The sequence below is a fragment of the Phascolarctos cinereus genome, unplaced genomic scaffold, assembly GCF_003287225.1.
Source record: "Phascolarctos cinereus isolate Bilbo 61053 unplaced genomic scaffold, phaCin_HiC Scaffold_3;HRSCAF=262, whole genome shotgun sequence".
Classification (NCBI taxonomy): domain Eukaryota; kingdom Metazoa; phylum Chordata; class Mammalia; order Diprotodontia; family Phascolarctidae; genus Phascolarctos; species Phascolarctos cinereus.
Window position 1 is genome coordinate 189,991,172 of NW_027555736.1, and position 17,748 is coordinate 190,008,919.

Genomic DNA, 17,748 nt, shown 5'->3' on the forward strand with positions numbered 1-17,748 from the left:
ATGGTAGCAATTTGGGAAGGCACAAGTGTATGCAAACTGGAAATTCCTAAGAGATGGGGCTAGAGGGCACTGACATCTCCAAACTTCCTTAAGCTCCTAAATCTGGTGGGGTACAGGAGATGGGATGTTATAAGGAACTCTCTGGCTCTCTCTGGGGCTCCTCACTGGGAGCCTCTGACAGAGTTCTATCTTGGTCCCCAGGACTTTCTAGCGAAGTCCTGTATTGTGGACCCAGGAGTTCCCCTTCCTCTGCACCTGCTATCTTTTCCATTTCCTCCACCTCACTTTGGTTGAAGAAAATCTTCAGCCTGTCTGGTTGTATCCTGTGCAGCACCATCACAGCTAGGCCCAGCAGAATACACAGCAGCCCTGAGAAGGAGAGGAGAGTTAGCAAAGAAGTCTGAGACAGATATGTGTAGAGTGGGGGGTAGGGAGGGGAGAGAAGAACCATGGAGAGTACTCAGTATGAAAGGAAGGCATAGGGAGGGAAATGGGAGCCACATATGGCAAGGTGGGACTGAGGATGGGGAGAGCAAATGACACCGGACAGAAACAAGGGGAGGGGTGGTACACACTGGGATTGTCATTCATATCTCACACCCTTTTCATACGTGTACCCCAACACTCTATCCTGGGCTCCCTTCTCTTTCTGAATATACTCTCTGAGTGATCCTATAAAGTCTTATGGAGCCAATTATCACCTGCAAAAAATTGACCCTCAATTTACCAGTCTTCCTCTGTATCCTGAGCTCTAGTCCTGAATTACTCACTGCTTGTTAAATGTCTCCACCTGAATGGCCCACAAACATCTCAAACTCAACCTGGTCCTAGGCCCCAAACAATTCACAGTCTTTCCAAACCCCAGCTCATTGTCTCCCTGACTACAGTGTTTCTCCTTTCTCATCTATCCTCCACGTAGGTACCAAACTGATGTTTCTAAATTTCAGGTTTGATAAGTTATTCTCCTACTCAAGAAGCTTCAGGGGCTCCCTATTCCCTCCAGGAAAAAAAAATGCAGATTCTTTTATTTGGCATTCAAAGCCCTTTACATTTTGATTCTAGTCTGTCTTTCCAGACCCATTACAGATATTTCTCCCTTCCAGTGAATAGGGGAGAATAATCTGTGACTGGTCTGGAAAGATGGGTTCTGTAGCTGGATTCAAATCCTGCCTCAGATGCTTACTACCTCCCTGCTCTCAGTTTTGTCATCTGTTATATGAGAGGGTTGAGATAGATGGTCTCAGAGGTGCCTTTCATTTCCATATCTAAGATACTATGCTTGGCATAGCATCTCCTCTATCAAAGAACTGCTTCAGAGAGTAGTTCTTGCGCTGCCCCCTACAGGAAGAGCTGTTAATGTCTTCCCAAGTCACTTTGTACCTACTCAGGACATGTCTACTTGTGTGTGTGTGTGTGTGTGTGTGTGTGTGTGTGTGTGTGGTTTCACCCCATTTAAATGAGGACAAGGTCTAGTTTTGTCTTTACATCTCCAGCATTAAGCATAGTGCCTGGCACTAAGTGATGATAAATAAATGCTTGTTAAGTTGTTAAGGGATGAGGGAAGGAGTATAAGTAGGGGGACATTAACGAGGGGTGGGGACAAGGTGTAGAAAGGGATAATAAGAATAATAGCTACCATTTATACTGCGCGTTAAGATGTGCAAAGTATTTGCCATACGTTTGATCCTCACAATGAAATAGGGGAAATAGGTAATATCGTTCAGTTGTGTCCAACTCTTCATGGCACCACAGCTAATAAATGTCTGAGGCAGGATCTGAACTCAGGTCTTATAGACCCCAAATCCAGATCTTTATCTAATGTGTCACCTAGCTGTGCTTCGGGTGGGAGACATCACAATATAGCCATTACTACATGAAATGACCTTAATCTGTTGATACTTTCCAAGAAGCCATCCTGAGTAGGTAAACACAACAGAGGTAAGAAGAAAACCCATAGCAGAGTCCAGTCCTCTGGTGTGCTGAAGAAGGGAAAGGCCACCTCATTCCTCCCCTTCACTTCCTCGGCCCTCTTCCTGAAATCCCTCCAGGAGGGTCCTTACCAGTAGCCAGTGTGATCCAGAAGGCAGGTCCAGGTTGAGTATGCAGGGTGGCAGAACCCAGGCGGAGTGGACACATTGGGGTCAGTGTGGTGGCCGTGGAGAAGAAGATTAATGAAAGGATGAGGAAGACCCCTGTGGCCAGGAGCATGTGTCCACCATAAATTAATGCAGGCATGGAGAACAGCACATTTGATAACAGCCAGCAGAGGAATGCGACCCTGGTAAGGCACAGTTCAAGTGAGGAGAAAGGGACCCATAATACCCACAAGATTCTGGGGGGCTCTGAGTGATTCACCTCCATAGTACCTTTGGGCTAAGTACCATTTGGACTCTGTGCCTAGGAAGCCAGCCCCCTCCTACCAGGGTTTCCAGGATAGTAAAAGATTGTTGTCTAAACGAAGATCATTTTGCTGCCCTTCCCAGCCCTCTATCCTTACCAGAGCGTGGCAGAAGCATAGTGTCCAGCCAGGCGATACTGGCGGTACAGGCCACAGGGACTGTTTGGAGTAAATTTTTCTGCCAGGTAGAGCACTGGGTCAGGCACCCCCTTTTCCAGTGCTTCTACATACTCCTCAGCATAATTCTGTCCAAAGTGCCATCTGAACTGCTCATTGTAATTAATGGTCTCATTCAGCTGCTGTACTGGTATTCCTGGGGAAAAGAGACAGGGGAAGAAGGCCAAGGTCTAAGGACTAAGGGGGACAAAGACCAGAAGGGGTGTGTGTGTGTGTGTCCTGTGAGAGCCAGAGAGTGTCTTCTCTCATGTCCTACATGTTCAATAGGGCCAGATTCAAATAGGAAAGACAGCATGTTGGTGAGACAGTGGCACGGGAATGAGCAAGGGAAGAAAACCTTGGCCATGGCTGAGAGAAAAAGCTTGTCTCAGTGATCACAGGATTCTGCATTAAGAAAAGTACGATATCTCAGGGGCTCTTCAGTCTGATCTTCATTTTGAAGATGAGGAGGTTAAGTGACCTGCGTTAGGTCACATGGTAATCATGAGAGGCAGAAATCTGCCCATGTCCTCTGACCCCAGAGCCAGTATTTTTCCTGCTGTACCCATTCTGCATTCCTAACCTCCTCTACCCAAGCCCAACATCCCTTAAGCTCCCCTGACCCCAAGGTATGTGTTTTCCAAAGACACAAAGCCCCACCAGGATTCACCCAATCATGTCCTTTTACCTGTAAGGGTGATATTGATCCCTCGAAGACCTATTTGCAACCCTACATCTGCACTGATCCTCACGGGGCTGAAAGCCTTATATGTAGTATTGGTGTTGACCCGGGCCACAGACCACTCCCCACTGAAGTTCACGGCTGGAGAGGGAAGTAGAGTAAGAAGGGGGAGTGGCAAGAGAGACATGGGAGCATGGTTGGGTGGATGAGATCATTGGGTTCAAAGCCTTCCATTGCTCTCTCTCCTTTGTCTGGGTCTCTATCTGCTCCCTTGAGAGATACTTCCCAGAGCAATATGAGAAGGGGAAAATGGGTCAGCAAGAATATTATTATTATTACTACTAATAATAACTAGCATTTATACAGTGCTTTAAGATTTGCAAAGCATTTTACATGTTTCTTCATTTGAACCTCACAACATCCCTGGTAGGTAGGTGCTATTATTATCCTCATTTTACAGATGAGGAAACTGAGGCAGACAGAGGTTAAGAGACTTGCCCAGGGTCCCACAGATTGTAAGTGTCTGAGGTTGGATTTGCACTCAGGTCTTCCAGATTCCAATTCTCTACCATTTTGCTACCTAGCTGCCCCAAGTAATAAACAGCATAGAAACGCCTCTTCCTTCCACTGTCACCAAGACAATGCAATTAGCCATTTCCCCATTTTTGTTGCCGTTATCTTCTAGGGATTTCTAAGTTCAGGTGTTCACTTTAATTTGATTTCAACTACATAAAAATGTTGAGTGAAAACGCTCAGTATAATTTGCCCCTTTGTAGTTCCAGGGCTAGGCCACTAGGTGGCGCAGTGGATAGTGCACTGTGTTTGGAATCAGAAGACCCATTTTCACAAATTCAAATCCAGCCTCAGACCCTTACTAGCTATGTGACTCTGGGCAACTCACTTAACCTTGCATACCTCAGTTTCCTCATCTGTAAAATGAACTAGAGAAGGAAATGGCAAACCACTTCTGTATCTTTGCAAAACAAAAACCCAAATGGGGTTACGGAGAGTTGGAAACTGAATAATAACAAAACCCTGGTGCTTAACATCTCACTTGCCACAACAAAAGGCAGCTGGTGGTGCAGTGGATAGAGTGCTGAGCCCGGAGTCAGGCATGCCTGAATTCAAATTCAGCCTTAGCTGTGTGACCCTGAGCAAATCGATTAACCTCCATTTGCTTCAGTTTCTCCAACCGTAAAATGGGGATAATAACAACCTCCCAGGGTTGTCACGAGGATCAAATGGGGTAATGCTTGTTTAAAAAAAAAAGTTCTTAGCACCATGACCGACACAGGAAAGCACAGGGAAGGGAGGATCGTAGATTCATAGGCTTATGGGATTTGTTTCTAGAAAGGACCTCAGAAACATCTAGTACAGTCCTCTTATTTTATAGGTGTGAAACCAAAGTCCAGAAGAAGGGAAAGTTGTGATTTGCCCAAAGTCATGCCACTAGTTAGTGGCAGACCTAAAACCAGAAACTAGAAACCAAGTCTCTGGATTCCCAGGTTAGGGTAATTTTCACTATCTCTTCCTTCTTCTTTACACACACACACACACACACACACACACACACACACACACACACGTGTGTGTGTGTTTTAGACTATCTCACCTAGGGGTCATTTAGCAGCCTACTGTTAGGCAAGGGAGCTTTGACCTGCTCTCTTTCCCACATGGCTTGGTTTGCTCTTCCTAAGGTAGCTGGGTGCCCTCCTGCTCCCCAGAGATCACCATAATGGTACCAGACTTAGTTGGGACACTGGATCAGCTTTTGCCCACTGTAGCTTAGAATTTCCCAAATGATTCACCAGCCTCAGCCTCCTTGGTAACAGGCACGAGCTGGCACACCTTGCTACCTACAGATGCTTCTCACAGCATAGTGAGAGCTGGTATTTCAGTGAAGGGAACAAGGGCAGGGGTAAACCTGGGGAAATGGAGGGCCACATTTTCAGGGATCTTCTCTGTACATACTCACCCAGGGCGGCAGCTCCAATGAATAGACTGGTCACCACTCGGAGCAGCCAAAACAGCCTCTGAATTATGAGTTGAATTCAGCTGTCAAATCTCTTCCTCCCTCTCCATCCCACCCTAAACAATATTCAAGGTCTCTTCCTGGATTGGGTATCTCTAGAGTTGGGGTTACTTGGGGTTGGGGTCTCCTAGGACTATAGTCATCTTAGTTAGGCTGGGATTCCCCTAAGGTGGGGGCTAGATTTGGGACCAGAGACTGGAATTTTCTTGGGCAGGGGTTTAATGCCAGGGCTGGAGCATCTCTCTTACCGTCTTGCCTCGGATACCAGGCAGGATGCCAATGAAAGTGACCAGTACAGTTAAGAAGACTGTGATGATGACCGCTGAGGTGGTATCCATGGGGAAGGTGGGTTTGGGGCCAGCATAGAAGGGGAAGGTGTTTCCAAAGGCAGACATATTGATGCCTGGTCAGGAGGCAGGCTGCTATCATAGTACAAGGTCATAGATTAGTGCCTCAGATATAGTTTTTATTCTCATCCACATCCCACCAGCATTAGGTTATTCCTCCTCCCCACTGGTGCTGGCATCGACATCTAAGGAGTCATTGTTCCCTTCAGCATCTTCCAATGTATTTCTTCATAAACCTCAGTGGATCATGAAGAAGTGGGTTATAAAACTTTCAGTAGCTTCTTATTGTCTATAGGGTTACCCTCAGGTTCCCCAAATGAGTGCTATTACCACCCAAGACTTTGGGTTATCATCAGTGGATTTCAGGCTGTGGTCTCAGGACATATTCCTAACCTCTTTATATGTTCTTCCTGCCCAGACTACACAGATGATAAGTTGATGAAAAAAACAGTGTTTACTTATGAAGGTAGAAAAAAAAAGCACAGAAAAGAAAAAAATGCACTCTTCAGAGGTAACGCAGTGTATTAGGGTGCTGGTTTAAAGTCAAGAAGGTAGAATTCATATCATGCCCTAACTACTACTACTACTACTACTACTACTACTACTACTACTACTACTACCACCACCACCACCACCACTACTATTACCACCACTACCACCATCACCAACACTATTACTACTGCTACCACTACCTCAACTACTACCACTACCACCACCAATACTACGGCTACTACTCCTACCACTACTATTACTACCACACCATCACCACCACTACCACCACCACCACTACTACTACTACTACCACCACTACCACTAGCAGATATTTATATCGCATTTTAAGGATTTCAAAGTGCTTTATATATATTACCTAAATTGATTCTCACAGAAATCCCACGAGGTAGGTCATATTAATATTACCATTTTGCAGATGAGAACACTGAGGCTCAGAGAAGTTAAATTTGTTTCTTCTTTTTTTTTTGGTTAGGTAATGGGGTTAAGTGACTCGCCCAGGGTCACACAGCTAGTTAAGTATTATGTGTGTGAGACTGGATTTGAACTCAGGTCCTCCTGAATCCAGGGACAGTGCTCTAACCACTGCACCACCTTGCTGCCCCAAAGTTAAATTTCTTTGCAGGGGTCATGCACCTCATGAGTAACTGAGGTGGGATGTGAACCCCAGGCTTTTAATAATAGCTGTAACAATGCCTAACATTCATATAACGCTTTAAGGTTTGCAAGGCATTTCACATATATTATCTCATTGATCTTCACAACAACACCATGGGGCATGAAACAGAGGCTGAGAGAGGCTCAGTGATTGGGGTCACACAGCTATTAGGTGTCTGGGGCAGGATGGAAACCCAAGTCTTCTTGACTGTAGCTCCATCCTGTCTCCCACCTCATGAGCTAACTCCCTATTACTGGTTTTGTGTTCTGAGCCAAAGTCCCTAACCTCTCCCTGTGGTAACTCTGGGACTTATCTACAACATCATGAGTCTCCCTAGGCTGCTGAAATCACAGATAAGGCTCCAATCTCCACATCAGTCAAATGTCAGACGTTCCTGTCTGACAGCTGGCCCCAGGGCCCCTCTGTCTGACTACCCTGATGAAGTCCAGAGCTGTTGAATATCTCATCACCTGATGTTTGGCGTATAGGACTCAGTTTTCCTTCTGCCCTGCCCCAAAACAACAGTACCTGGCCTTCCTCTTCCATTCTTATTTCTAGGCTTTTTTCTTCCTTGAAATCATATCTTTGCTTTCTTCTACAGCCATTCCAGAGATGACTGGCTCCACATTTCTTTCTTTCTTTCTTTCTTTCTTTCTTTCTTTCTTTCTTTCTTTCTTTCTTTCTTTCTTTCTTTTTTCTTTCTTTCTTTCTTTCTTTCTTTCTTTCTTTCTTTTTCTTTCTTTCCTTCTTTCTTCCTTCCTTCCTTCCTTCCTTCCTTCCCTTCCTTCCTTCCTTCCTTCCTTTCTTTCTTTCTTTCTTTCTTTCTTTCTTTCTTTCTTTCTTTCTTTCTTTCTTTCTTTCTTTCTTTCTTTCTTTTCTTGTGAGGCAATTGGGGTTAAGTGACTTGCCCAGGGTCACACAGCTAGTGAGTCTCATGTGTTTGAAGCTCAGGTCCTCCTGACTTCAGGGTCAATGCTCTATCCACCGTGCCACCTCACTGCCCCTCTAGCTCTACATTTCTCAGGCATCAATGGAACCGGAATTAGACAGCCTAGAGCTTATCATTTCCTAGCTGTGAATGAATCTGAGACTTGATCAATCAGTCTCCTTTCTGACTATTTAATAGTCTCTTATTATGTCTTACAGGCATTCTGTTTTAATTTTGCAGTAGTGTCTTCTATCATGAGTAACATTCAGGTTGAAATATGGGCAACTCCTAATTGGAATATGGGTACCTCCTACTTTTGGGCAGCTAAGTGGTGAAGTGGATAGAGTGTAGGCCTGGAGTCAGGAAGACCAATCTTCCTGAGTTCAAATCAGACACTAGCTGTGTGACCCTGGGTAAGTTACTTATCCCTGTTTGCCTCAGTTTCCTCATCTGTAAAATGATCTGGAAAAGCGAAATGGCAAACCACCCCTGTATCTTTGCCAAGAAAACCCCAAATGGGGTCAGAAAGAGTTGGACATGATGACACCACCACCACCACAACCACCTACTTTTAGTCAATCGGTTGCCAAATTTTTCCAGGTTCTCATCACTCCTCACCTGGATTATTGTAACAACTTCCTTAATGATATCCGTGATTTCAATCTCTGCCCTCTCCAATATAACTCCCATGCTATTGTCAAAATACTCTCCTTAAGGCACAAGGCTGACCATGTCTCCAAGCAGCTGCCTACTCACTCCAATACCTTCAGGGGCTCCCTACTGCCTATGGGATAAAATTAAAACTATCATTTAAAGCCCTCTACATCTAGCTCCTTCTTATCTTCCTAGCCTCATTCCATACTACTCCCCTTCACAAACTCTTTCTCTCCAACCAAACTGGACAACTAACTGTTCCCCAAACTTATCATTCCATTTCCTTCCTTTGTATCTTTGTGCAGGCTGTCCCCTATGCCTGGTGCATGGTCCCTATTTAGCTCCACAGTTTAGGCTCCTTATTGTCAGCCTTTCCCTAGCTCTGTAGGGATCTGTCTCCCTAGAGATAGCTAGCTATCTCCCTAGCTGTTCCTACTCTTTCCTCCTCCTCCTCAAATCTCCTTGCATATCTGTCTAAATGTTCCTTAGGGGCAAGGGCCATTTTTTATTTTGCTCTGTTTTGTGTTTCTAATGCTGAGCACATGGAGATGGATAAATGCCTCTTGTGTACATCTCTTGTCTTGGGATCACAGACAGCACCAGTTGGGACCTTAGAGGTCATTGAGTACAACTCCTTTATTATACACAAAAAGGAAACTGAGGCCTCAAGAAAAGTTAAGTGACTCATCCAAGGTCATACAGGTGGTAAGTGGCAGAGCTCTTTGATTCCAAATCCAGCATTCTTTACGCTGAAACACTGTTCTCTCTCCTAGGAAAATATAATTGAACTAGATGTCAGGAAACTAGTCCTGGCTCTGTAACTAACTAGATGGATAACCTTTGGCAAATCACCAACTCCTTTGGCCCTGTTTCCTCATTTTCTTATTCTTTCTTTTAGGCAATTGGGGTTAAGTGACTTGCCCAGGGTCACACAGCTAGTAAGCGTCAAGTGTTGGGTCTAGGCCGGATTTGAACTCAGGTCCTCCTGACTTCAGGGCTGGTGCTCTATCCACTGCACCACCTAGCTGCCCCTCCTCATCTTCAAAATGAGATCCAACTCAGTGCTTTCTAAGATTCCTTTCCTCTCTAAATGATTGTCCTACCTTCTGTTCCCATTTTCCCCATCTGCCCAATCTTTATCTCTCCTTGCCCCAGTGGCCACCTCTCCTATTCTCACTCAATTAAAAAAATATATATCTTGTTTTATTTTTAATAATATTTTTATTTACCCCCAATTGCATGTAAAGACAATTTTAACTTTTTTTTTTTGAGGCAGTAGGGGTTAAATGACTTTTCCAGGGTCACATAGGTGGTATCTGAAGTCGATTTGAATGAGAGGTCCTCCTGACTCCAGGGCTGGTGCAGCGCCACCTACTGCTCTTGACATTCATTTTAGAAAAAAATTAAGTTCCAAATTTTCTTCCTCCCTCCCTCACCTCTCTTCTCCCCGAGACTGTAAGCACTTTGATATAGGTTACACATGCTCAGTCATGTAAACTTGGTCATATTGTGAAAGAAGACAAAGATCAGTGGGGAAAAAACCCACAGAAAAAAATAAGGTGAAAAATAGTATGCTTCAAGGTGCATTCAGACTCTCATCAGTTCTTGCTTTCGAGGTGGATTTTGTTCATCTTTTTTGGACGATTCTCTTCCTTCTCTCTGCCCACTCTCGGCTTTCCTTCCTGGCTTCACAGAAAAATGGTCACTAACTGTCTCTTAATTCCAGCTGTGCCAGTCTATATTTATATACAAACACATCCTCAAAGGCACACACAGAGATACAGACTGATAAAGGCACACACAAAGACACAGACAAGCAAAAAACTTAAGATCTCTGATCAATAAAATGGTCAGCCTTGATGGCAAAGGACTGATGCATATCTGTACTACCCACCTTCTAACAGACAAGTGATAGATTCAAGATGCAGAATGAGGCATACTTGTCTATGCATATTTGCTACAAGGGTTTTCCTTTCCTTTCCTTTGGGAAAGGGTTGGTGGGAGGGAGATAAAATAAATACTTGTTCATTGAAAAAAGAAAATGATTTTTTTTAAAAACCCGATATTAATAGAGGGAAAGAAACAAAACCTGAAACAGACTATCATTTATACAAAGAACAGACAGAGAAAAGCAGAGGTAAACAAAGACACACAAATAGAGAACCCATGTTCACAACGATAGGGACAAATACAGAAACGGAGTGACAAGAGAACAACAAAACGGGAACTGATTAGAGAGTTCACCAGATCAATTGGGAAGCGCTAATCCCTCTTGGAATTCTTGAGTCCTTTTTTGTGTTGTCACTAACGAGAAGTCCACCAGGGGGACTCTCTCCTCCCTAAAATGCTAAGCCTTTACTACACAAATAGATGCAGAAGTGCCTAGGAGTTTTCTCCCAACTCAGGAATCCAGCACACATAGTCAATTATGTATACAACTGGTATCTATTACAGCTACTACAGATGGGGAATGGTTCAGGTAAGGGGAAGGTTACGGCTTAGAGAATATCAGTTCTCTAAACCATTCAAGCGTGAGTACTTAGTGTGATTCAGGATAATAATCTTAAATAGGATTAATCTTTAAAAGGGCATAGGCTAGGTGGTACAGTGGATAGAGCATTGAGCTTGGAATCAGGAAGAGATTTATCTTTCGAGTTCACATCTGGCCTCAGACCCTTGCTAGCTGTGTGACCCTTGGGCAAGTCATTTGACCCTGTTTGCCTCAATTTTCTCATCTGTAAAATGAGCAGGAGAAGGAAATAGCAAACCACTCCAGTATCTTTGCCAAGAAAGCCCAAAAATGGAGTCATGAAGAGTTGGACACAGCTAAATAACCACAACAAAGGACGTAGGACAGCCCTGTTCTTTCTCTTAATTCCTGAAGTTTTGGGAGGAGTGAATGGGAGGGGGAAGGATGACCCCTCATCCTTCATAAGAGGGGACCCAGGGTCAAGCCCTACCAGTGCCACTCACAAGCTGTTTGACCTTGGAGAAATCACCTCATCTCACTCGGCCTCAGTCTCCTCATCTGTAAAATGACAGACTTGGACTTGAGGTGATCTCCAAGGTCCCTTCCAGCCTTGATATTCTGCAACTTCTCAGGGAATGTTCCTTTGGAGGCTGCTCTGAACAGATAATATGAAGGTAAATATAGAAATAAGATGGTTTGTTCCTCCAACAAAGAGTGGCACACTAATCAGCTTCTTATTCTAACCTGTCTCCCCTAGTCATTCAGGACTGCCACAGGGCAGCTGGGCCCGGAGTTTGAAAGTCCTGAGTTAAATCCAGCCTCAGATACTAACTGCTTAATCCTGGGCAAGCCACTTAACTTCTGTTTGTCCCAGTTTCTTCACCTGTAAAATTAGGATAATAATAGCACCTACCTTCCAGGTTTGCTGTGAAGACAAAATGAGATAATACTGTATTTATAAAGTGCTTAGCATGGTAGCTGGCACACAGTAGGTGCTTAACAAATGCTTATTGCTTTCTCTCCTAGCTAGAGGCCTATCTCTATTGCAGGCCCTGCCCTAGAGCAAAAGGAACAAAGGAGGAAATTGGACATGAAGTGATGTAAAGATTAAAAAGAATTTTGGGGGGAAGATTTAGGAGATAAGGATGAAGAGAGAGGACAGAATTAAGCTGTGCCCATCAAGCCAAGCTGGGGGAAGACTTCTGTTAGGTTTAGATCATAAAGCAGTGCTGATGTGCTTTGTATATACTGGAGGACAGGGAATGTAGTTCATCTTTGTATTCCCTAGTGCCCAAGCTTAATGAACATTCATTGAATTTATTTTTTTTGTTTGTTTTTCTTATAGGCAATTGGGGTTAAGTGACTTGCCCAGGGTCACACAGCTAGTAAGTGTCAAGTGGTCGGTCTGAGGCAGGATTTGAACTCAGGTCTTCCTAACTTCAGGGCCAGTGCTCTATCCACTGTGCCATCTAGCTGCCCGACATTCGCTGAATTGAACTGAATATTCTTGGCTTTATTTTTCCTTAGAAAAAATAGCTACTTCTGAAAAACTCTTAAATCATATGAAATTATTTTGTTGCTCCTCCTCCACACCAAAACACACACACACACATGCATGCACATACATACACACACTTGAAGGGAAACATGGTATAGTGGTTAGAGAACTGGCCTCAGAAACCAGAAGGATCAGGGTTCAAGTCTGATGCATGTACTGGTTGTGTGACACTGAACAAGTCATTTAACCTTAGTGCTCTAAGACTTAGACAGTCCAAGCAAGTCTAAGACTGCAAGTTGCAGAGAAAGTGTGGTCCTCTACAGGTAGGGGGCGTTTCCTCACCTGGGATTTCCCTGTACAAATTAAATCACTGATCCAGACCCTACCCTGTATCTAGGAAAACCCTCAGAGACTAACTCCCTCATTTTACAGAATAGGAAACTGAGGCCCAGAGAGTTGAAGTGACATAATTGCCCAAGGTTACATAAGTAGTAATTTTGGGGGATGGGATTCAAACATAGGTCCTGTGATTCCAAGACCAGTGTTCTCTCTGCTGTACCAAGATGCTTCCTAGAAACAGGAATCAATGCCCAACACAGTGACCCAGAGCAGAGGCCTCTAAAGGGGGAGCTGCAGCATGACCCAGAAAAGTGTGTGATTAACCAACCGGAGAGTGGGAAGGTGGGCCGAATCCCAACCTCCCTGTCATTGCCAATTTGGGGGTTTGTCTCTGTCCCAACCACACCACCCTTTACACATATTCCTCAACACTCTTTTCCTACCTCCTCTTTACTCCTCCCCCTACTTCTGTCATGTAAGCTCCCCACCTCTCCTCTTCTGCCCTGAGGGGCAGTCATACTCTTAAGAATTACTTGGGCACCTATAGCAACGTGCCATTAGGAAAATTCCTCTCTCCACCTCTCCCAACGTACCCACCCTGTGCCTCCCGGAACATCTTGTTGTTTTAGAGGTCAGGTAATTCTCAGAGGGTGGGCTCTGCTCTCTGAAGTAGTTACCTGGGAGTAAGAGAACACCCCCCTCCCTTTTTGTTTTGGGTTGCATAGTGTAAGTCATACAAAAGTGCATGTCTATATGTATGTAAATATACATACAGGATGTTCCTAAAGTCTTAGTGAAATCTGAAGTTTTAGGAGTATAAAACTGCACTAAGACTTTTTGAACACTGTATTTTAGAATGATATGCCCAAAAGTCTTTTTTTTTTAACTGATAGGGGTGTGGGATCAAAAAAAGCTTAGAGGGAGGGCAGCTAGGTGGTGCAGTGGATAGAACTCTGGCCTTGGAGTCATGGAGAACATGAATTCAAATCTGGCCTCAGAACCGTGACACTTACTAGCTGTGTGACCCTGGGCAAGTCACTTAACCCTATTGCCTAGTAAAGAAAACAAAAACAAAACATATCAAAAAAAGCTTAGAGGTTATTGACCTAGACTCCTAGAAGATAGCACAGTGCCTTGCACATAGTATGTGTTTAATAAATATTTGTATAATTAAATCAGTATCAGGGAGGACCCTATTGGGCAAATGATCATCCACCTTATGACCTGAAGAACCCTGGGAGAATCACAGAACTAGAGCAGAGACAGCAGGCAACTAGAAGGAATAGAGGAGCCAAAGACAGCTAAGGATAGAAGAGCCTTTTCCAGCCTGGGTGATCTCTTGACAGGTCCTTTGAGTGTATTCTTCCCGCCTCACCCCCCTTTCTCTCCCTTTCCTTTCCAAATAGCTTGAACTCCACCCATTTCCAAACCAGACTAGCAGGTCAGCTCCCTTACAAAAATTCTCTTCCACCAGAGACAGCAGCTTCCATCAGTTAGCACCAATTTCTTTTAAGTAAATAAATGATTTAAACTCCCACTGCTGTCTTTTTCAGAATCCACTGCTCAGTACAAACACTTTCGGCATACACCATAGAGAGATTGACTATTAGACCAGGGCCCACATGGGGCCATTTGAAGGTCATTGTCCTTTTTTGAGGTCTTCTGTGCACCTACTTAAAGTCCCTCTCCAGTAACTTACAATTGTGTGTTCCCTAACTTTCTGATTTTCCCATTTATACTAAATTCTGCATAAGCAATTGTACCAGACACCCTGAAACACTTCCATCTAGAGTCTCTACCTATAATCATTCCAGTCCCAGCTGGCTCTCACACCTCTTTCTATGTCATCCTCCCCACTCAGACTTAGATGTAAGAATCAGGATCCAGAACCTTCCCTCTCCCCGATTTCCCATACTGACCAAGACTAGGGATGGGTTTAAAGAGCTTGTGGTCCTGGACCCTCCCCACAATCTGAGGCTCTTTCCATTACCACCCACAAGATGAGTTGCAGTAGAGTGGACTGAGATGGAGGGAGGGAGGCCAAAAACTGGCAGCCTGGTGGGAAGAGCAGCCCTCAACCTCCATGCCTCTCCAGTTGGCCCCAGAATCCAACTTTGGTCACATCTGGTGTTCTCAAGCCCAGTGGCCTTTTTCTGGGCCCATCTCCTTCCACTCACCACCTCCCAGTACGATTCTCCCACTACCTCTAACCTTAGGTTCTGTCCAGTCCAGTCACACTGGTTCAGGGAGTGAGGTAGGCCGTGTCAGCATTGATCTCCCAGGACCACATAGGGAGATCACACAGAATCTCCCTGTGGAGCATGGCAGGGACTGGTGCTCAGGGGATTGCACAAATCACTTCTGGGTTTTAGATCTTAACTTTGGCCTTTGTCTTGCTCAGTGCAAGAAAGAGGAGAGGGTTCCCTTATTTCCCCCTGATTTCAGAGTGTGGGTTGACTGGGCTGAAGATGGTCTGGGGAGAGTTTAGAGACTATTTGGGGAGAGAATCCCTTCCCACTCACGTCTCCTTTCCCCCAGGTGCTCCTACTCTCTTTCTTCAGAGAAGCCTCCACAAAGCGAATTCCGCCCTCCTTTATGGAAGGTTCCCTACCACCCGTCTCATTCCTTCACCCCAAACCTGATGTGGCCGCAGGCCCAGCTCTCCGGCGCTGTCGATACCAGTCCGGAGCCAGAGCCGTCTCACCTGCACCTTTGTGCGCGCCCCTCGCTGCTCTCCAGTCCGCTCTGCTCCTCCCAGTGGGGTTCATCTAGTGCCCGCCCCACCGCTCCCTGAAGTCGGGGCCGCGCCCTCCACTCATATTCCCCCCAACTCCGCCCTACCCCGGCTCCAAAGCGGAGCCGGGAGATGAGTCTGAAACCTGACGGCGGCTGGAGCCACGCTGCATTCTGGAGGCCGGGGAAAAGAGTGGCTCGCAGGTCAGATGAGGGAAGGGATCTTTCTCGGGGTTCTGTGATACGGTGAACAGCATTTGACTCCACTGAGGGAGCTCCAAGGGATTGGCTATTGATCAATGAGTGACGCCTGCTCAGCCACGTTTCTGGAGGGCAATGGAAGGCTTCCAGCTCCAAACCCTGGAGCGCCTTTCTACTAGCCGAAGGGGTTTCGCTCTCATCCTAGGTAGCCCAGGATTAAAAATGGTACCCATAGACAGGCCTCCTTCCTTCACCTTCAATTCTATAGCCCGTTCCCCCCACCCCCACCCCGAAAAGATCTCTTCACGGAGATTTTTTTTTTCCTTTTTCCACCCCTAAGAATTTTGAGTGACTGGGGATGTTGAAGAAAGGTGTGGGTTGGACCTTGGTAGCTTTGTCCTGTAGGCATAGCACTTCTCCGCCCAGAGAGGGGTCTCTGAAGTTTAGAGATGGGGCTACCTTAAACACAGACCATTCTCATCAGAACATCCTGGGGGTCAACTGTTCCATAGGCACTACACAGTATTACCATTGCCCTGTGGTCCCTAAACTTTGCCTAACCATCTTCCATAGACTCCATCCTTTTTTTTACGAACCTTTAGAGACCCTGGGAAGGGTGATTATCTCCATCCTCAACCCTAATGAAGACCTAGCCCATCACAGAATCTTGAGGGACTGAGCTTGGGATGGGAAGGGCTTCATTTTGAGTATAAGAGGCAGGGATTTTGAATGGACAATATCTTAGACATGGGTATCTTTTGGAAAGTTTAGCATGCCCTCTCCAGCAGACTATACTGTCCAACAGATAATTCTTCATGGGCCACAGTTATCCTAAGAACAGATTATGGAGGGTGAGTGCCAGGCTGAGGATAATCCTAGAAGCAGTTGGGATAATAAAAATAAATAAATAATATTGGGGTTATTAATTATTACTAATGGGGTGTATGGAAGATTATTGAATAGAGGAGTGTGATGGTCAGTACTGTGTCTTGGTACTATTGATTTGCCAACTCTGTGGAAGATGGATTAGAAAGGAGAGAAACTGGCTATCCGGAGACCAATGAAGTAGTTATTACAATAGTCCAGGGGAGAGGTGATGAGTAACTGAAGTAGGGTAGGGCCATTATGAGTGGAGGGAAGGAGACTGATATGAAGGATGCTCTCTGTGCAGGTAAAATAGAGGAGACTTGGCAATTGATTAAATATGGATATCTATAGATCAATATCAGATTGATCAAATTTGGAAGGCAATGCAGAGGAAAGTGGGAAAGGTAACTGAATTTGTTAACCTGTGTGACTGACCAGATGGAATTAATTGCCTTTGACAGAAATAAGGAAGCTTGAAGAAGGGATTTGTTGGGGGGGGGGTATGACTCCTTCTTTTGGACATATTGAGCTCGAGATGTCTAAGGGACCTCCAAGTGGAAATGCTATTTATTATTATCACTGTGGTCATTGTCCCTTAAACTTGTATGACACTATTTAACTTTTCAAAAATGATTTCACAGTCATTATTATTTGATCCTCACAGCACCCCTGTGAAGTTGATAGGGTAGGCATTTTTTTAAATCTCCATTTGACAGATGAGTAAACTGAAACCCAGATAGAAAAGTGTCTTACTTAAAGTCATACAACTAACTAATTAATGGCAAAAGCTAGGACTAGAACCCAAGTTCCTTGATTTCCAGTCTTTCTTTCTCTCAGTTCTATGCCTTCCCTCTGTTGGTTATTTCCCATTTATCTTGTATGTAGTTTGTATGTACAGTTGTTTACATACTGTCACTTCCATTAGGTGAGCTCCCCAAACGCACATACTGTCTTTTGCCTTTCTTTATATCCTCAGCCTTAGCACAGGGCACTTAATAAAAACTTATTGAATGACTAACTAACTCCATCAGACCTTACTATGAAGGGAACGGGCCTACTGTAGGATTTTCCAATTAATCCCAACTGTAAATGAAATGCCTTTTGTCAATTGTTTCATGATGGCTGCGGTGGCTTTATTCCAGCTCCCCGGGGGTCACTCGTGTCTGGAAAGCCTTGGAATTGTCTATGTCCTCCCATCTTCTCTGCGCCTTTGTTTTTCAAAGGTGTCCAGTGTGGGGGTCTTCCAGGATATCAGCCCTGCTGTAAATCTGCATT

General features: G+C 44.8%; 1 protein-coding gene across 2 annotated transcripts; it reads right to left on the reverse strand.

Annotated features, from left to right (window-relative positions):
* Window positions 1-109: 109 nt before the first annotated feature.
* Window positions 110-5,683, reverse strand: DUOXA1 (dual oxidase maturation factor 1). Of its 2 annotated transcripts, XM_021009395.2 has the most exons (6): window positions 5,517-5,683; window positions 5,212-5,269; window positions 3,243-3,377; window positions 2,498-2,711; window positions 2,061-2,278; window positions 110-369 (listed from the first exon to the last, which is right to left on the reverse strand). In XM_021009395.2, exons 1-6 carry the CDS (start codon window positions 5,661-5,663, stop codon window positions 128-130), a joined length of 1,014 nt encoding a protein of 337 aa, XP_020865054.1. In that variant the 5' UTR covers window positions 5,664-5,683; the 3' UTR covers window positions 110-127. The 2 variants fall into 2 exon arrangements, with proteins under 2 accessions (XP_020865054.1, XP_020865055.1); XM_021009396.2 differs by lacking the exon at window positions 3,243-3,377.
* Between the last annotated feature and the right edge of the window lie 12,065 nt (window positions 5,684-17,748).

Coding starts and splice junctions, on each gene's coding strand:
- DUOXA1 (XM_021009395.2), bottom strand. CDS start 5,663: ATGTCTGCCTTTGGAAACACCTTCCCCTTCTATGCTGGCCCCAAACCC. Junction 5,270..5,516: donor CTGGTATCCGAGGCAAGACG/GTAAGAGAGATG, acceptor CTCATAATTCAG/AGGCTGTTTTGGCTGCTCCG. Junction 2,712..3,242: donor GATCAATATCACCCTTACAG/GTAAAAGGACAT, acceptor TCTTTTCCCCAG/GAATACCAGTACAGCAGCTG.